At 43.3% G+C, this 21,576-nt stretch overlaps 1 protein-coding gene across 1 annotated transcript in view; it reads right to left on the minus strand.

Annotated features, from left to right (window-relative positions):
* The window catches only part of LOC147664133 (breast carcinoma-amplified sequence 1 homolog), a gene marked incomplete at its 5' end in the record, with an annotated part of 194,160 nt that overhangs the window by 67,814 nt on the left and 104,770 nt on the right, over nt 1-21,576 (minus strand). The window contains one exon of the mRNA XM_086949959.1: nt 9,884-9,925. Within this exon, the coding sequence (XP_086806085.1) occupies nt 9,884-9,925 (42 nt within the window). The remainder of the gene's footprint in view (nt 1-9,883; nt 9,926-21,576) is intronic.

Raw genomic sequence — 21,576 nt, forward strand, 5'->3', positions numbered from 1 at the left:
TAATTTGTGTTGGATTTTCCTCTGATATTTTAAGAAGGTTTTTTGTCTTTGCCAGACCAGAAGTACCTTCCACAGTTTTTCTGACGGGACATGATCGAAGGCAGCTCGAAGGTGGCAGGAAGATCGATATATTTAGCTGAAACTAGGGAACATTTCTTCTTCAATGTTGCATCCCATATATGGAGAGCAACTGTTCAAAACCACAATTACAGCTGACTTACTAAAGATCTCGTATAATAATTTATCAGGAAAAATGACTTTCAGTTTTAGGACCCAGCACATGCGGCTGGGTTCTCATCAGCGGGCCTCTGCTACTCGAGAGGCCAAATACTGGACCTCCAGGTCCAAGGGTTACTAGGCAAAAGAAGATTTCATTAAATATAAGCTTTATTATGGAATTCTTTCTTATTAAATGTTCACGTGGTGAAACAAGAATGAATAATTATATTGGAGACACGTTCAAATGATGTGTGCTTTCCCTGTGACGCTTCTTGTTGGTCTTTGTCACATAAACTAGCTATTTGACACATTTACTTGTTTCTAAGTCATGGCTTTCAAAATGAGCCAGCTCAGTGGCAGAACTCAGCAGTGACCTCCCATAATTGCCAGACCTTCTCAACAGGCCCAAAACGATTGAGTATCAAATGACTGCCCTGCCAGCAACAACACAAATGAGGGTCTTCCACAAAGAAGTTATCTAGTGATAGAAATGGTGTCTTTGATAAGGAAAGGGGACAATTGCTCACTTTTGAGAATTGCTATAGCTGTTTTTACTACAATAGCGTGTAAACAAATGGGTTCCAAAATAACGTGGCTACTAAAAGAGGCACAGATAACTCACACAACCTTGGGTCTGTTTTGTGCTGTTACGATTGAAATATAAGCTCAGGTTTCCAATTATGTTATTTTTAATTGGGATCTATTTCCAATGTTCATTTCTTTGACAGTTACTGCTAGGAAGTAAAGAATATCTTGAGGAAGGGTAAACCAGAAGGCCGACTTAATAGAAATGAATCAACAAATGTTAGCCTGTTCTTAGCTGCATTATGCAAGAGGTACAAAATCGTCATTTTTGTTTGTCCATGTTGTTTTTCTTGCGTCTATTTTGAGTACTTGGGTCTCGAAATGTCATTGGGGTACATGGTTGTGGTTAACACTGGTCTGCACCTGTGTTTTTCCACGGCTGTCATTCCCATTACCGGAAAGGGGTTTCTCGGGGGCATGCGGTATGTACAGAGAAAGGCAGAAAAAACTGAACGGTGTCTTTGGAAAAGTCCCCTGATCGGGAGGGAGGGGGAGGGGGGGGGAGTTGACGTGCTGCAGTGCCCATTTGGTCAAATATCAAATTTAAAGTCCAAGCGTCATTGTTTGTGTCTGCCCAGGCCCCATCTCCCCTTCAGAACAGGGCTCCCAAAAGGGATTGTTCCAGCACTGAACTGTGCCATATTTGGGTCCGAGGAACTTTGCTGGTCCCATCTATGCGCTGTACACCATATGTCAAGAAGCGCTATTTGAGTGTCACCTCCTAGGTGACAAGATTTTAGTGCATTCCACCACACATTTGTTAGACATACAGCCATATCTCTAAAATTTACCAGCCATAGGGCCAGATGTATGACCGATTTTGCAGACACAAACAGAAATCGGCTTGATTGCGACCTCAAAATTGGTCTGGCCCATGTACAAACCCTATTTTGCGAGTCGGTAACCTATTACCGACTCGCAAAATAAGGTTTGCGACGCACTATTAGGAAGGGGCATGCCAAGGGCGTCCCTTCCGAATAGCAACTTGCACTTCAATGTATGATTGTTTTGCAACCACAAATGCGGTAGCAAAATACTCACAGTTTACCACCTACTTCAAGTAGGTGGTAAGAAACTCGCAAACGGGAAGGGGTCCCCTACCTCTTCCCCTTTGTGAATGGATGCAAAAGTAATTTTTAAGAGCAGACAGTGGTCCCAAGGACCACTGCCTACTCTTAAAAAATGAAACAGGAACGTTTCCTTTTTCTTTTTAAAATGCATCCCATTTTCCTTTAAGGAAAACAAGCTCCATTTAGAAAAAATAATAATGATTTATTTAAAAAGCAACAATGGTCCTAGACCTATTAATTATACAGATTGACTTAAATCAATAGTATCCAAAATGTTTTTAGGTAGAGCAACCACAGTCCGTCTGCTCTATTGTACTAGAAAAACTTTTTGTACCACACAAAAAACCTAAACCACCAACAAGAGATTACTTTTGATTTATTAACTTATTCATCATCTTTCTTGATATTTTTATATGTTTTTACAGTTCATATTATACACAGATATTTCATTTCATTTCCAAATTGATAAAAACAGAGGTTGCCCAAGAGAAGAATTGTGCAAAGGGGGTGATCAGGAGTGTGAAAGCAAGTGAACGGAAAGGAAGCAAATTAAAGAGTGAAGAAACAACTATTCACATTATTTACAAAACAATAACAGACTTTCTGCTCAGTCATATTGGGACCCTGGCCAACTGATTTAAAGTTTTTTAGAACATTTTTAAGTAGACATATGTCTGAAAATTATTTTGCACTATATACAGTTCTTAAGTTGGTCCAAGGGTAATTAGAGATACTGTCGACGTTTCGACTCGTCTTATGCCCAACCGGTGATTTAAACCTTGGGATTGCGAGCCTTCATCAGGACTGGAGAACGAACGTAGGCAACCAAGGGATAATAATAACCCTAAGAGAGATGAAATTGGCAATTACTAACTTCGGTGGAAAGGTTTTTTATTTTTCACGGCCGTAGCCAGAGTGAGGTATATTCTTACCCTTCAATAGAACGAAAAACAAGAGGAAGTGGTCCTGAGTTCCAACTTTCCTATTAGTATTCTGTAAGACAAATAATAGAAATGTAATAGAACCCAGAGTTTATCTAGGTCTACATACTACTCTGTCTACATGCATAGAGTAGAGGTTAACATTTATTTATTTATTTATTTACCCTTATTATGTGGATTCCATTGTCACTACATCTCGGTGAGGATTCAAAGATTCATACAGGCACCATGGTAAATTATTACCTGCAATTAATTATATCTGTATCAGTGTACAGTGCACCAGATTTAATTAAGAATCTACAGTGGGAATTAGGATTTGATCCAAAACGATTTACCTTAGAGAATTGGGATTTTTCGCAGATTCTAGATAGCTCCAGTGGTTCAATCAGGTAGCTACAAATAGAGACACAGTATAGTCTCACTCAACATATACAGCATTGGAACAAAGGAAAAATATATATATTTTGACCTTAGAAAACCGGGTGTCAACCCCATTTACCTTATCTGCGCATTTGCCGTGCTTAAAGTAGGGGTGCCTATTCCTCGGGTCAAGATTCTGTAATCGGGAGGAAGGGAGAAACACAGATAGTTAAATGTCTCCCTAAACGTTATCCTACAAGAACTTGAGATTCAGAGGCTAATAAGACGTAGTCGATCTCGAGACGTCTTACCTATCTGCCGGTGATGGCAGCCGGTCAAACCTCGCCTGTACCGTGGACGCCGCCGTTACTGATCCTGCGCATGCGCGTGTAATTATGCCTCGCGCCTCTGCCAATGCTGGACATAGAGAGCGGACTGCATGTTTAAAAACGTGTAGCGAAGTACACCTTTACTATGCTCGGCGTTCTGTCAGCGGCCGGTGAATGTAAATAAAAATTAATTTTGCGCATAGTGCAGGTCATTGTGAAAATTATCGAGTCTGTTAGAAGATAACAAAGAAATTTTTAACAACAACATTTTTTGGACTTGTTAACGCATCATATTTAAAGGTTTGTACAGCTCAAATTAAATATCTGAATTGCTAGCATTATCGGGATTGTCCTAAGACGCAATACAACAATTCTCTTACTATGATTGCCAGCCTCCAGCAGAGAGACAAACAAAGGACAACTCACACATCATAACCATTTCACTGTGCAGGTAAACAGATTGACAGAGCCACAGTCAATTGGTTGGACAACATCGTCTGTTGACAAACAGTATGGTTAAGTAATCCATAAATATGCATACAATGAAGCACACTTTTTTGTACTTATAGATGATTAAATACACATACAGTCCTGCATATTTCTCGAAGGAATGAGTACATAAGTACATATAGTGTTATTCAATATAAATGTACCATGGGGAATTATGGATAAATAGACATGTTCCGAACACTTTGGTACTCATATGCCAAGCAAGGCTACTTGTTTATTCATTTCCTCAAGTTCGTTGAGTCCCTTATTGACAGTGTTGAGCGAGTATATCCACTTACATTCCCTTCTGTTCAGGATATTTTGTAGGTTACCACCTCGTGGATTTTGAGTTATTTTTTCTATGACCCACCACCTCAAGCTATTTTCTGAGTGTTCAAATCTGCTGAAGTGGTCTACCAGAGGGGCACCCTGAGTTTTACAACGTATCCGGCTCATGTGTTGCAAAATCCTGCATTTTATTTTTTGTGTTGTCTGACCAACGTACAGAAACCCACATGGGCACATGATTGCATAAATGAGCCATGAAGTGTTACAGTTAGTATGTTGTATCAATCTGTATGTGCGCTCATTGTGGGTGAAACTCTTACCCTCCATTGTAAGCGGGCAGGCTTTACAAGAGCCACATTTCCTGTGGCCAGTCACCGTTTGTCCATCCCATAGTGTATATTGGCTCATGATCTGTTTATTAGGCAACATAGATTGCACTAGGTGATCGCGGATATTCATACCCTTGCGGAATGCATGTAGTGGTGGTGGAATTCCCCCTAGTTCAGCACTGATCAAGTGCCAGTGACGGTTTACACATTTTTTAATGGCATTGCTTTTTGTGTTAAACGTCGTCACACAAACCAGACGTTCCTCTTTGGGTTTGGGTTTAGTGCAGAGTAAGTGTTCCCGGTGGTTATGCCATGCCCTCTTTCTGGCTTTTTTGAGCAATCTAGTGGGATACCCACGTTCGCTTAGTCTTGACATCAGAGTGGCTGATTCCTCAAAATAATCGTCTTTCTTGAAACAGTTTCGACGCAACCTTAGGAATTGCTCAAAGGGCAAATTATCCCTAAGGTTGCGTGGATGATGACTAGTATAGCTGAGGAGGGTATTCCTTTCACTGCTCTTTCTGTGCAAGGTGGTATACAATCTACCCTCCTCAGTTTTAATTTTAAGATCCAAGAAATTGATAGTCGACGCATTTGAGTCCAAGGTGAACTGTATAGCATTTGAACAAGTATTCACCCAACTGTGAAATTCTGTAAGTTCTGACTGTTGTCCCTGCCAAATCAAGAGAACGTCATCAATATACCGTACCCACAATAAGATATTACTGCGGTACGGATTATATTGATTAAGGATGTACTTATTTTCGTATTCACTCATATAAATGATGGCAAGATTGGGGGCCAAGCTAGCCCCCATTGCCACCCCATTGGTTTGAATGTAATAATCATTTTGGAATATGAAGAAATTCTTCTTCATAACCACCGGGAACACTTACTCTGCACTAAACCCAAACCAAAAGAGGAACGTCTGGTTTGTGTGACGACGTTTAACACAAAAAGCAATGCCATTAAAAAATGTGTAAACCGTCACTGGCACTTGATCAGTGCTGAACTAGGGGGAATTCCACCACCACTACATGCATTCCGCAAGGGTATGAATATCCGCGATCACCTAGTGCAATCTATGTTGCCTAATAAACAGATCATGAGCCAATATACACTATGGGATGGACAAACGGTGACTGGCCACAGGAAATGTGGCTCTTGTAAAGCCTGCCCGCTTACAATAGAGGGTAAGAGTTTCACCCACAATGAGCGCACATACAGATTGATACAACATACTAACTGTAACACTTCATGGCTCATTTATGCAATCATGTGCCCATGTGGGTTTCTGTACGTTGGTCAGACAACACAAAAAATAAAATGCAGGATTTTGCAACACATGAGCCGGATACGTTGTAAAACTCAGGGTGCCCCTCTGGTAGACCACTTCAGCAGATTTGAACACTCAGAAAATAGCTTGAGGTGGTGGGTCATAGAAAAAATAACTCAAAATCCACGAGGTGGTAACCTACAAAATATCCTGAACAGAAGGGAATGTAAGTGGATATACTCGCTCAACACTGTCAATAAGGGACTCAACGAACTTGAGGAAATGAATAAACAAGTAGCCTTGCTTGGCATATGAGTACCAATGTGTTCGGAACATGTCTATTTATCCATAATTCCCCATGGTACATTTATATTGAATAACACTATATGTACTTATGTACTCATTCCTTCGAGAAATATGCAGGACTGTATGTGTATTTAATCATCTATAAGTACAAAAAAGTGTGCTTCATTGTATGCATATTTATGGATTACTTAACCATACTGTTTGTCAACAGACGATGTTGTCCAACCAATTGACTGTGGCTCTGTCAATCTGTTTACCTGCACAGTGAAATGGTTATGATGTGTGAGTTGTCCTTTGTTTGTCTCTCTGCTGGAGGCTGACAATCATAGTAAGAGAATTGTTGTATTGCGTCTTAGGACAATCCCGATAATGCTAGCAATTCAGATATTTAATTTGAGCTGTACAAACCTTTAAATATGATGCGTTAACAAGTCCAAAAAATGTTGTTGTTAAAAATTTCTTTGTTATCTTCTAACAGACTCGATAATTTTCACAATGACCTGCACTATGCGCAAAATTAATTTTTATTTACATTCACCGGCCGCTGACAGAACGCCGAGCATAGTAAAGGTGTACTTCGCTACACGTTTTTAAACATGCAGTCCGCTCTCTATGTCCAGCATTGGCAGAGGCGCGAGGCATAATTACACGCGCATGCGCAGGATCAGTAACGGCGGCGTCCACGGTACAGGCGAGGTTTGACCGGCTGCCATCACCGGCAGATAGGTAAGACGTCTCGAGATCGACTACGTCTTATTAGCCTCTGAATCTCAAGTTCTTGTAGGATAACGTTTAGGGAGACATTTAACTATCTGTGTTTCTCCCTTCCTCCCGATTACAGAATCTTGACCCGAGGAATAGGCACCCCTACTTTAAGCACGGCAAATGCGCAGACAAGGTAAATGGGGTTGACACCCGGTTTTCTAAGGTCAAAATATATATATTTTTCCTTTGTTCCAATGCTGTATATGTTGATTGAGACTATACTGTGTCTCTATTTGTAGCTACCTGATTGAACCACTGGAGCTATCTAGAATCTGCGAAAAATCCCAATTCTCTAAGGTAAATCGTTTTGGATCAAATCCTAATTCCCACTGTAGATTCTTAATTAAATCTGGTGCACTGTACACTGACACAGATATAATTAATTGCAGGTAATAATTTACCATGGTGCCTGTATGAATCTTTGAATCCTCACCGAGATGTGGTGACAATGGAATCCACATAATAAGGGTAAATAAATAAATAAATAAATGTTAACCTCTACTCTATGCATGTAGACAGAGTAGTATGTAGACCTAGATAAACTCTGGGTTTTTTTTACATTTCTATTATTTGTCTTACAGAATACTAATAGGAAAGTTGGAACTCAGGACCACTTCCTCTTGTTTTTCGTTCTATTGAAGGGTAAGAATATACCTCACTCTGGCTACGGCCGTGAAAAATAAAAAACCTATCCACCGAAGTTAGTAATTGCCAATTTCATCTCTCTTAGGGTTATTATTATCCCTTGGTTGCCTACGTTCGTTCTCCAGTCCTGATGAAGACTCGCAATCCCAAGGTTTAAATCACCGGTTGGGCATAAGACGAGTCGAAACGTCGACAGTATCTCTAATTACCCTTGGACCAACTTAAGAACTGTATATAGTGCAAAATAATTTTCAGACATATGTCTACTTAAAAATGTTCTAAAAAACTTTAAATCAGTTGGCCAGGGTCCCAATATGACTGAGCAGAAAGTCTGTTATTGTTTTGTAAATAATGTGAATAGTTGTTTCTTCACTCTTTAATTTGCTTCCTTTCCGTTCACTTGCTTTCACACTCCTGATCACCTCCTTTGCACAATTCTTCTCTTGGGCAACCTCTGTTTTTATCAATTTGGAAATGAAATGAAATATCTGTGTATAATATGAACTGTAAAAACATATAAAAATATCAAGAAAGATGATGAATAAGTTAATAAATCAAAAGTAATCTCTTGTTGGTGGTTTAGGTTTTTTGTGTGGTACAAAAAGTTTTTCTAGTACAATAGAGCAGACGGACTGTGGTTGCTCTACCTAAAAACATTTTGGATACTATTGATTTAAGTCAATCTGTATAATTAATAGGTCTAGGACCATTGTTGTTTTGATACCATTAAATGCCCAGGTCCATACCTTATGGGTTACCCCATTTTCTTAATGGTTATTTAAAAAGCAGTCAAAGACATGGTGGTCTGCTAACCCCAACAGGCCACCCTCCCTGGGAGTGCTAGCCATTCCTAATGGGGTCGCAAATTGCACCTGCCTCATGAATATTAATGAGGCAGGCAATTTGCAACCCCATTAGGAATCGCAAACAGTGTCTGAGACACTGTTGTACATTCCTATTTGCGACTCACAAATTAGTAGGGTCGTACATGTGGCCCATAGAAATTTTTGCATTGCATGAAGAAAGACTCACTTTCCGTTGCAAAGATGCTGTCTTACCACCAATTCTAAGGTTATTACAATGGGAGCTGCACAAATACCTGTGATACACATCTCTAAAAGCTAACTCATCCTGGAACTAAAACGGCCACTAATGGCACATGCGCTACCAGGGCAAGTTCTTAAAATGGACATGACCCAGTCTTTCCAGAGCACTCAATTACAATTTTACTATTTTTTTTTCATGCTGTTCCAGATTACATGCCAATTATTGGCTTTGTAAGTCAAAGAGTGCTGAACTTATCACACCCCTAACACACGCATCGCACATGCAAATGGTGCCTGGCTCCAAATGCTGTCATACACTGCTTGTGTGTATGTGATTCCCTTCAGAGTTCAATGTACAGTGATAGATGCGAGGTCTGGGCCAATTCTTTCCCACTGCATGCTGTCTAGCCCATTGTGTGGTCAAGGCAGAAGGTACCAGCGCAGATAGTTCTAGCAAGACCGTTACTACCCTATCTGAATCAGCACAAGATCATCTCCTGTTTGAATGAGTGGGTGTTCTCACAAGGTCGGTGGACACTTTAGAGTAGAAATGTTCCACTCTACTCTGTTGTCCACAAAAGAATACCAGATGAAGATAGCAAATTAAGTACACATTAAGTGATAGATGGTCCATAGGATAATATGGGGCTTGCCCAAGGCATACCTGGGTTGCTAGCTCCATTATGATACCATCTAAATAGGTGAGGTTTGGTGTCAAACAACATGCCTTCTATCCCCAGACATGAATCTGGTGTCAAGAGAAGTCTGTCATACACCCAAGTGACTACCTAGTAGTTGCCCTCCTGATTACCCCAGCTGACATGTGCTTTGGTGGTCAAGCCTGGGTTTTCCTGCCCTAACTGACTCCAAGACAGGTGGTTGTATCAGAATCTGTATGGTTGATTACAATTTAGAAGCAGCACATTTTTTGATGTGTTCTTTAAGTACTGGTTCAAAAAGGAATGTGGAAGTTGTGACATAAATTTCATATTCAAAATTAATTACACGTATTCTATACTCATGATTAGAAATCATAGACAAACCATGAAATTCTCTTTGCCAAGAGACAGTCTTGGAAGATTTTAAACTTTTCTACAATGTACAATTGACAGAAATCAAGATTCTTGGACAATATTTAGTTTTGTGGTACTGACAGAGTCATTGGTTCAGTCGAGGAAATATTTTGAAATTGACATAAGTGCAACACTCTTTAAACTCTTAAATAATTAACTTACATTTTCCGTTGGTTCACTCACTTGTGGCTCTTCTTTGATTGACTAAAAGGGGAATAAATTAAACCACAGATGAATTATAGGTTGTTTTGTGAATGATAACGAAAATGTGCAGTAGCTTCAACTCTAGGGAATAATATCTGTGTTTTTCTGGAAGCATATACATTCTTTTTTAAGCCAGGAAAAAGGAGGATGATTGAAAGTTGAAGGAAAAATTAGAAGCTACTGCATGCACCTGATTTTTAAAAGTGAAGTTGCTAAAAGCGTCCCTGTGTAGAAAGCGGACTCTAGGAAGGTTGATGTGCATTATAAAAGAAGATCATCAAAGCGTAAAATCAAAGTCAAAGAATGTTGAAGAAAGTGGATTGATTCCAGATATTTCATAAGCCGCCCGGATCAAGAACAGATAAGGCAGAAAAAGAAAAAGATGCATGCACCTTGTAATTAATATCTGTTTTTGAATAAGATGGAAATTAGATGATATTTATGAGAAAAAAGATGCTAAACGTTTGAAACTAAGAACCACATGCAAGAGCAGAACATTCTTAAGGAATGAGATGTGAATGGGGAAAATTGCCTAATGGCAGGTTTGGTTTCATTCCAACTACCATTTTGAGTGTACTTGTTTCTAAATTACCATAGTCAAGCTTCCATATTGGGAAGGGGTGTGTTCAAGTTTCATGTCTAATTTTAAAGGAGACCGCTGACTTCAATGCGGTCTTTGAAAGAACAGGATATATCAAACAGCTAGTCCGCAGACACCCTGTGAAAAACTGTATCAAAAGTTGAACGACAAGAAAGTCGATTTACAACCACAGTGCTTGGAGTTGACCTTTTTGAGTAAGAATCAGATTAAAGTTTAATACAATCTTAAGATATATTTACAGTGACTTGGAGGGTAGATTTTTAGCAGTGATCTTATGTAAATAGATCCTTATCTGTGTTTAAATGCTGCACATCTGACAAACATGATGTTAGGGGATCAAAAATCTTGCAGAGGCTTCTTATCCTTTTGCTATCTGCATTTCCTTTGAGATTAATGATGCGTCTTACACTCATCACAATTATTTTTTTTAATTCTTACCCCAAACCTTTTCACAGGTAAGATTTTATTATTTTTTTATTCTTCAGCTAGCCTTGATCAGACATGAGGCTTGTACTGGCTGACATGTTCCTTTAGCAAAGAAAAGTGGAAATCTTGAAACTATCACCTCCGGGTTCTCTACAGGAACCTGTTTACAGAAATTTGTCAAGATATTGCAGATTTCTGTAGTGCAAAGTAATGTGGAGGAAAGTTGACAAAGACTGGTGTTTCGATACGTAGGTTCAACAACTGCAGACAGACACCATTGTCAGACTTGCATACTCAGAGATGCAATATATACAATCTCTAGGACAAGCCTATGCAAATTCATAATTCATCTAATATATACAAAGTGCATTTAAAATACTAGACACCCATGATATTAAAGTAAAACTACTAAAAACAATGCATAGAAGTCAATAGCCAGGTCCACACCCTATTGGCTATACAAGTGCATGAGCCCAAAAAGTAATCGTAGGGAGAGACCCAACTAATCGATGCTCGTCCTAGGTTTGATGGCAGACTTTAAAAAGCTTAAAACATGAAATACGGTAGTGCCTGTCAACATCTGGAGAAATATAAATGCAGGCCGAACTTGTTTAAAGTTGGCCTGTTTCAAGATGGGGATTAAATATGATTTTCTCGGAGTGTCATAAAATGTACAAAACATGGTAAAATGAAGCATTTCCTGCGGAGATGTACCATCGCAGCTGCAGGGTGGGAGTACTTGCCCTCTGGTAACGCCCCTTGGCTAAGAAAGAAGTAGATAAAACAAGTCAAACCGGAACCTGGTCAGAAAAAACCTATTGTGAGCGTTCAATAAACAAAGTATATACGGCTCCGCTTTCGCTGATGACCCTAATTTAACAAAGTGGCAAATCAATCAATCAGTGACACTTATATAGCGCACTACATACCCGTAGGGTCTCAAGGCGCTGGGGGGGGGGGGGGGATTGGGGGGTGCCGCTACTGCTCGAACAGCCAGGTCTTCAGCTTCTTCCTGAAGGAGAGGTGGTCTTGGGTCAGGCGCAGGTCGGTCGGGAGGGAGTTCCAGGTCTTGGCGGCCAGGTAGGAGAAGGACCTTCCTCCCGTAGTCGCTCTTCGGATGCGGGGGACGGCGGCGAGGGCGTGGTTGGCTGATCGGAGGTGGCGTTTGGGAGCGTAGAAGTTGATTCGGCTGTTGAGGTAGCTCGGGCCTTGGTCGTGTAGGGCTTTGTGTGCGTGGGTGAGGAGGCGGAAGGTGATTCTTTTTTTTGACGGGGAGCCAGTGAAGGTCTCTCAGATGTCCGGTGATGTGGCTGGTTCGTGGGATGTCGAGGATGAGTCTGGCTGAGGCGTTCTGGATCCGCTGGAGTCTCTTCTGGAGCTTGGCGATGGTACCGGCGTAGAGGGCGTTGCCGTAGTCCAGTCAGCTGGTGACGAGGGCCTGGGTGACGGTCTTCCTGGTCTCGGTGGGGATCCACCAGAAGATCTTCCGTAGCATGCGTAGGATGTTGAAGCACGCCGAGGAGACGTTGTTGACTTGCCTGGTCATGGAGAGGGAGGAGTCCAGGATGAAGCCCAGGTTGCGTGCATGGTCTGTCGGTTTGGGTGCGGTGCCCAGGGCGGGAGGCCACCAGGAGTCGTCCCAGGCGGAGGGTGAAGAGCCCAGGATGAGGACCTCCGTCTTGTCAGAGTTCAGTTTCAGGCGGCTGGTCGTCATCCACTCGGCTACCTCTTTCATCCCTTCGTGCAGGTTGGCTCTGGCGGAGGCGGGGTCGTTGGTCAGGGAGAGGATCAGCTGGGTGTCGTCGGCGTAGGAGATTATGCTGAGGTTGTGTTTGCGTACGATGGCCGCGAGGGGGCTCATGTAGACGTTGAAGAGGGTGGGGCTCAGAGATGACCCTTGAGGGACGCCGCAGATGACTTCGGAGGCCTCTGACTTGTACGGTGGTAGGCGGACTCTCTGTGTTCTTCCGTCGAGGAAGGAGATGATCCATTCCAGCGCCTTGTCCTGGATTCCGACGTTGCTGAGGCACTGTACTAGGGTGCGGTGGCAGACAGTGTTGAATGCCGCGGAGAGGTCTAGGAGGATGAGGGCCGCTGTTTCTCCATTGTCCATCAGGGCTCGGATGTCATCGGTGGCGGCGATGAGGGCGGTCTCGGTGCTGTGATTGGCTCGGAAGCCGGACTGTGAGGGGTCGAGGGATCCGTTCGTCTCGAGGAAGGCGGCCATCTGCTTGTTGACGGTCTTCTCGATGACTTTGGCTGGAAACGGGAGGAGCGAGATGGGGCGGTAGTTCTTGAGTTCGGTGGGGTCCGCTGTTGGTTTCTTGAGTAGAGCGCTGAGTTCGGCGTGTTTCCAGCTCTCAGGGAAGGTGGCGGTGTCGAAGGAGGTGTTGATGATGTCCCGCAGGTGGGGTGCGATGACAGCGTCGACCTTGTTGAAGACGTGGTGAGGGCAGGGGTCGGTCGGTGATCCGGAGTGGATGGAGTTCATTGTGCGGATGGTGTCTTCGGTGCTGATCGGGGTCCAGGCGTGGAGGGTGGTGGTGGGGGGTGGTTGTTCGGTCATGGTGTGCGTTGGTTGGTTGTTGAAGCTGTTGTGTATGTCCGCGATCTTGTTGTGGAAGTATGAAGTGAAGGAGTTGCAGAGGTCTTGCGATGGGGTGATGTCGTTGTTTCCTGCGCTGGGGTTGGAAAGCTCTTTCACGATGTTGCAAACACTTGGCTTCATGAGCTCCCTCTTCTCCCTTAATGTGGACTGGCGCATGCTAAATGCCATCTTCAGGGTGGGTAAGTCCATTTTACGGGTTCCCTCAGGTCACCTCTTCCCAAGTTTGTTACATTTCTTTTAATATATTTCAACCATGGTATCTTTAGTGCTTGATCTAGGGATAGACAGTCTATAAGGATTGCCTTCAGTCATGTTTTTAACCAAAGTGACAGCGGGCTAAAGCTATCTGGTCTGTGATATAGGACATGCTCAACTCTTTGTGGGCAGTAAAAGAGGGGATACCCTGAGGGACTGACAACTAACATCTCATAATTGTGTTGGACATACTTTACATCCACATGTCCCCAGATTTTGCTGCCATAAAGTACTTTTTTTCACAACCGTTTTTATTGATTGATTAGGCAGAGCATAAATACAGTTCTCCACAGTCAGGAGGGTACTGTCAAATGGTATACATCTCTATGTATACACAAACCTAATCACTCGGAAAAAAAAACCCTCCCTCCCCTCCTCCACTACCCCAACTACCCAACACCCCAACTACCCACCCCTTATCCCACCCTAGCCTGATGCACATGATCACAATAAGCCTCAGCATTTGAATACATTACCACAGTCGTCGAGTGCCCCCCTAGGCCTGGAGGTCCTCCATCGTAGGTAACCCATCATCCGAGTCTGCTGGAGGCTCCAGAGTCAACCCCCTGTAATCCACCCACCGTTTCCAGATCTTGTAATGTTTCCGGGGGCACCCCCTGGCCTCAAACACAGGCAGCTCCAATCCCATTAAGTAGTCTAGGCCCGCTTTCCAGGCACTTAGTGGAGGAGCACGCTCACCCTTCCATGCCCTCGCCAGATCCCGCTTAGCAACCACCAGACCCAACAACATAAGGTGACGCTTGTAGATGTTCCCACCCACATTCTCCAAGATATGTAGAAGCCCCATCCCAGAACCTCCGACAAACAACTCCAAACGGCGTTCCAGAACCGAGTCAGACCAACACAGGACCACACCGTATGCAGCAGCGTACCTCTCTCAGTCCCACAGCGCAGGCACTCCGGGGACGCAATCAGGTCCGCCTTCCACAGTCTCTCCCGGGTATAATAGGCCCTGTGCAGATATTTAAATTGTATTAAGCGGAGTCGCACTGCAATAGCAGCCCCACGCGGGGACTCCAAGGCCTCCCTCCAGTCATCCTCGTCCAATGGGCCAATGTCCTTTTCCCAGGATTCTTTCAGCGGTATCAGGGAAGAGGAGCAATGGGTGACTAGCGTTTGGTAGATTCGGGACACCTTTTTATCCCCGAGGTCCCTCATGAAGATTTTGGCTTCTACTGGACTAAACTCTGGTAGTTGATCCAAGCCAACCAAACTAGGTGCAAGCGCGTGACGAAATTGTAAATACTTGAATAATTGGGTCTTGGGCATATGGAATTCAGTGCTAAGTTCTTGGAAGGACTTGAGAGTAACCCCGGTCAGAACATGTCCAAGTGAGGAAATTCCAATTGAATCCCAGCCACCAAACCCTGTCAGCGAGGCTAGTGCGGGGAGCTGTCCGTTCTTCCACAGTGGGGTCTCCGCTGTCAGTCTACCCCACCAGCCCATACGGCGCAGCACTTGTCGCCAAATCACGAAGATCACCTGTGTGGCGCGTGGCAGCCCCCTCCGTTGCCTAGCCGAATACAATAGCGTGTGCAGCGTGGTATCTCCCATCAACGAGCGTTCAAGAGCGTATGCAGGGTCTCCTCTATCGCCATACCACCATTCATTGAGAACCAAAAGGTGGGAGGCCTGATAGTAGGACAGGAGATCCGATGAGGCCAGACCCCCACAGTACGTGGACAGGAAACATGTCCGTAGCGCCACTCTGGCGGCACCTCCATCCCACAGGAAGTGGCCCAACACTGAGTGCCATAAAGTTCTTTTGACAGGCACTTTGCCCTATTGAGCTCCAGGAGAGCCCCCACTGTTTTTTTACCCAGTCTTGCAGCAAAATTAAAAATTGTGGCAGATTCCTTGTTAAGGTTGTTTCTCTTGCGGGTAAGTTGTGGGACCCAGTCAAATTTGTCGTCGAGGAGTACCCCCAGATAAGAAAAAACAAATGTTTTAGGAATATGGGTGGGCCCTACCTTAAAAACATATGATCTAGTGGGCCGTGTCCCCAGTTACATGATGTATGATTTGGAATTATTGATTTTTTAAGTCCAAATCTCCCATGAACGGGGTGAATGATGATAAGATGGTTTGTAAACCCCTCTCTGTCCTCGCCATCAAGATGGCGTCATCTGCATATAGCAGAACTGGGAGATAATCAGTCTTAGTCTTCAGGCGGATTTTCTCCAAGTTATTGATACAGAGGTTAAAAAGAAAAGGGGCTAATATACAGCCTTGATGGACTCCGCTCTCCTTATGGGGAATGAGGGAGATACGTTCAAGGTCGACGAGTAACGCACTACCGCTTTAGTGTCTCGGTGAAGATCGTAGAGAAAGGAGATCAACTCTCTATCTACTCCTAAGGCTAATAGGATCTGCCTAAGTTTGCCCCTGTTTACGCAATCAAATGCGCATGACAGATCCATGAAAGCCAGGGAGAGGATACCCCTACGAGCAACTGTATATTTACTGGAAATTAGGAAGAGGTTCAAGGACTGTTCAATCGTAGAACGGCCAGGGCGAAACCCATATTGGGCGTCCGACAAAATGTTCCCTAGCCCAGGTCGATAACCCATCCAGCAATATCCTGCCGACCATTTTTACCACTGAATCTATCAGAGAGATCGGTCTGTAGCACACGGTGCTGTCCCTATCCCCCTTTTTAAAAACTGGCATAATGATGGAAGTTGCCCATGAGGATGGAGTGCCAAGCCTTGCTACTGCGTTAATTACGGAAGTGAATGCTGGAGCCCAAAGCACCACACCTGACAGATAAAGATCGGGTGGGATTCCATTGGGGCCCGGGTCCTTATTATATGTTAGACCAATGATACCACGCCTTACTTCTTCTTCCAAGATGACTAATTTTTCGGGGGGACCCCCGAGTTTAAATAAGGGGGACAGGGCCAAGTCTCCCTTTAATATGTGCTCAAAGTGACTGACCCATTCGTTTTCAGTGATGTGTGCTCTAGAACATTACCAGCCTCTTCTACCAGAATGGGACTGTTTTTGATGCTCCAAAACTTGCCACTGCACCTATAGGTTGATGCTTCCATGAGGTTGCCCCAGGCTTCTTCCTTCAAGGTTGCCCTGCATTTAATAAGGGCTAGTTTCTACTGCTTTCTACAGATTTTGACTAGCACAGCATTCCTCGGGGAGGCGTGAAGAGGTAGTTTCAGCCGCCTAGCTGCAAGTGACCAATCTGAGTTGAACCATCTAGGCCCCTCTCCCTTTGATCTCCCTGGGATGGGACAGTCAATAAGTCGGCGACAGAGACGGAAATTATTTTGAAGGCACGGATAATGGCCTCATCTGGCTCTACCTCCGCATTCTGACATTTCTGGAATTCCTTCCACGCATCTCCAATAAAGACTCGCACAGGGTATTTGGAATGATCTGCCCCCATCTAAGACGTCTCCCTCCGTCTGTTGCCCGTAGAATCCCTCCTCCTATGGTCTGCGTTTTTAGATCAAGAGAGTGCCAGATACCTTTAATACACAATCTCAATTCAGCCACTAATTCCCACCAGCAGCCAAATTGGGCTTTTCAATAATCTCCTATACCGCTACCAGCTATATTATCCTAGTCATTGAAATCTTTCTGAACTTAAAAATATTGCCTGTGTTAGAAGTTGACTGGATCATGGGAAGAAAATGTTATGGACAAATGAATGTTCAATTGGAGTTACTTGTAAGACACTCAATAGCACACCTACATGCAAATATCTAAAAACACAGATATTTGAATATACTCACTTGCCTCTAATTGGAACAGAGACAATTTTGAAGAAACAAAGTAGTAATAAAATAATTCATTAGGTTTTAAGTAGCAAACAAGATCACAAAGACAAGTGAATGCTGCTAGAAGGTGGTCCTGTGGCCTGCTGGTTGCATACTGAGGCAATTCATCTTGGTAAGTGGAACAAAAATTCAATTTTTTTTTTAAATTTGAGCTTTGCAAACAGCAAAGCTAACAAGCTTTTTTTATTTAAAAAAAAAGAAACAATCTCCACTGCCCTTTGCAGCAGTGTGAAATTCAACCCTGCAGCAGTATGAAATTCCACCCTCTTATTCCATGAGGCTGCAGAAGGCTAGAGCGGCTTGCTTTCAGCCACCTGTCACTTTTACATTAATTGTGCTTTTACACTCTACCTTTTCGACTTTTTCCCTTACACTACCATAAAGCTTCCGGCTGATCCCTTCACACTTTCTCACCATGGAAACACACTTACATCAACGTTCTGTTCGGATACTTTTACATATGCTTTTTACCGAAAAGACTACATAACAACATTTTGCCAATCCTAAAAATGTTGGGACTGTTTAAGAGCTGCCAAATTTGGTGAACTGTTACTTCCCTCTTCACCCTTTTCACATTGGTTTCCAATGTTAATCAAGTGAAAATGTCCACAGGTAGGCAAAATGTTCCTTTTCTGTTTGTCTTCCACAGCTGGTGTAGATGCAGAACTTCCATAGAAACTGCTAGCACCATATTTCTTGAACCAATAATTGAAAATAAAATTGTACCAACCCTGCAGCCAGCACTAGATTTGTTCGAGAATATTGTGATTGGGGTTGTGGAACCTCTACCCTAACCACTAGGCACAATGTTGGGCTACGTCTAAATAAGGCATTGCTCGTGACACACTCAAAGGTTTTCATAAGAAAGTCACAGCTTCTCATGGATTGTTTAAAAAATATAATTTTCTACACAGATAAACCTAGGTGTGCATTTATATCATTTATGCAAGATATGAAAACTGACCTTTTCCTCTTCCGCAAGATATCAAAAAGTGGACCAACCGATTGTTCTTCATTGTTACAGAAGTTAACATAGAAGCCTTTGAGATTTTTTAAATTTTTTTGTGTTTAACAGATTGTGTCTGGAGACTGGCTAACCCTTGAGGTCCCATAGTCTCTGGTTCCCTACCGAAGATGTCTCAGCGAGTTATGTATTCCCTACTGACCAATCACTGTTAACTGCAGGTCACTTCTAGGACGACTGGAAAGACTTAGGGCCAGATATATATATGGCTTTTTCAGGTCGCAAACTGCCTGATTCTCAGAATCGGGCTGTTTGGGACAGGAAAAAAGATGTACATAGCCCTGTTTTGTGATTCTGTAACTTCTTACCAAATCACTAAATGGCTTTGTGATTCGATATTGGGAATGGGTGTATTACGGGTGTCCCTTCCTAATACCGACTCACAGTGGTATGTGGGAATGTTTTGCAATCGAAATGCAGTTGCAAAATATTCGCATTAACCGCGTACTTCAAGTATGTGGTAACACATTTGCACAAAGGATGGGGTCCTCAAGAGACCCCTTCCCCTTTGTGAATGGTTGTAAAAACTTTTTTTAAAGCAGTAATTGGTCCCACGGACCACTGCCTGCTCTTAAAAAATTAAAAGAAAACTTTTCATTTCAGTTTTTGGAATGCATCCCATTTTTCTTTAAGGAAAATGGGCTGCATTTTAATTTTTTTGTTTTAAAAACATTGTTTTATTTAAAAGCAATCACAGATATGGTGGTCTGCTGACCTCAGCAAGCCACAATCCCTGTCATTTTTTTTAGCGATCTATCTATCTTTCACCTTTTGTTTGAGCACTGCATCATATGCAGTTTTTTTCACTGTACATATTGCACCCTATTAGAAGAGGCAGAAAACATATTTTTTTCTAGAATTAGATTATGTATGTTTTGGATTCATTGCAATGCCAAATGCATAGGAATAGTCTTATCACCTTTGAGTAGCCCAGGAGGTAATAATCTTAAAGAGTCCCTTGGGACAATTGTTGTGTTGAGAAACTTAGGGGCATATTAACAAGGCTTTATCTCCGCTTTTGTGGATTTAAAAGCCAAAGAAGCGGAGATAAAAATATCGCCCTAACAACAACAGGGTGCGAACATAAAAAATTGCATGTTAGCACCCTTATTCACTACGCTTCCCTTTGAATCTCTAATGAGATGCAAAGTGGGCGTTCTAGTGCAAAATAATAGGAGAAATGTCACTAAGCGACATTTCTCCTATTATCAAGCTTCACGCTCACCCTGTTAGAGACAAAAAAAGCACCGCTAACCACTGTTAACGCTGCTTTTTTATGTCTGCTAATTTTCAGAGTTAGCCATGTAATCCAATGGGTGGTGGATTACATGGCTAAATAGACCATGGGCTATCAACAAGGATATCCCTATCCTTGTAGTTTTATCGCTGCATTACCAGAGATAACCTCCCAAAATGGCTCTATCGCTGGATTTTTTATCGCCTAGGCGGTTAGGATGTTAACAACGCGATAACCAGGCGATATTATCCAGCCATAGCGGGCGTTAAAAAAATTAACGCTAAGCGCCCTTAACGTTAATTTTCCCTGTTCCTTGTTAATATGGCCCTTCATTTTGTTAGTGTGGTGCAGGCTTCCCTTGTTTTTGATAAAAATGTCCAAAACATGGATCTCAAGTGTTAATATTAAGACTATAGACACTATGGGGCATATTAACAAGGTACAGGGAAAATTAACGCTAAGGGCGCTTAGCGTTAATTTTTTAAACGCCCACTATCGCTGGATAATATCGCCTGGTTATCGCGTTATTAACAACGCTAACCATCTAGGCGATAAAACATCCAGCGATATCGGCATTTTGGGAGGTTATCGCTGGTAATGCAGCGATAATACTACAAGGATAGGGTTATCCTTTTTGATAGCCCATAGTGGATTTAGCCATGTAATCCACTTCCCATTGGATTACATGGCTAAGTCTGAAAATTAGCAGACGTAAAAAAGCAGCGTTAACCGTGGTTAGCAGTGCTTTTTTTGTCTCTAACAGGGCTAGCGTGAAGCTTAATAATAGGAGAAATGTCACTTAGCGACATTTCTCCTATTATTTTTCACTGGAACGCCCACTTTGCATCTCATTAGAGATGCAAAGGGAAGCGTAGAGAATAAGGGTGCAAACATGCGATTTTGCATGTTAGCACCATGTTGTTGATAGGGAGATATTTTTATCTCTGCTTCTTTGGCTATTAAAGCCAAAAAAGCAGAGATAAAGCCCTTGTTAATATGCCTCTGTGTTACCCTGTGGGACCCAGAGGAAGGACCATGCCAGGCTCAAAACACGCGTCAACAAACTAAGACAATATATGTTGTTAGGTCGAGCAGACCTACCCTCAATGCGTGAGCATTGATGGTGTCTGCTTCAGACCTAATGTTATCCGTATTTGGGAATGTGGACAGCAGAGTGCCACGCGCTTTCCCACTGCCGGATTTCACCGCGGGAGCGAGCGCGCTTGCGCAGACCGCAGCGCTTGCATGCAAACACGGCGCGCACACAGGCAGGCCCCATCCCCTGCACGCACAGGCACACGCGCGCGCACACACACACACACACACACACGCACACGCAGGCACACGCAGGCACACACATGCAGGCACACAGCCCCCCCCCCCTCTTACCTCACCGGAGTCGGACTCGGGCTCGCACCATCTGCCAAGGGAGCCCCACAGAGCACTCGAGCTCCTCTCCCACTCTACCAAGACGCGGAGCTCTCCCCATAGGCATGGGGGCCTCGCAGTCTCCCCGCTGGTCTTCACCCGGGCCCCCTCCTAGGACCCGGGACTTCATGCAGCACTTCTCTTCTACGGGCTCGCGCTCGTCCAAACGAAACAAAACTGAAGAGTGGCGCGCATGCGCAGGCAGCCCCCGCCCTCCCACTGCTCACAGGCCGGCAAAGAGCTGATGGCAGCGCAGG

Source organism: Lissotriton vulgaris, unplaced genomic scaffold (assembly GCF_964263255.1).
Source record: "Lissotriton vulgaris unplaced genomic scaffold, aLisVul1.2 SCAFFOLD_3290, whole genome shotgun sequence".
NCBI lineage: Eukaryota > Metazoa > Chordata > Amphibia > Caudata > Salamandridae > Lissotriton > Lissotriton vulgaris.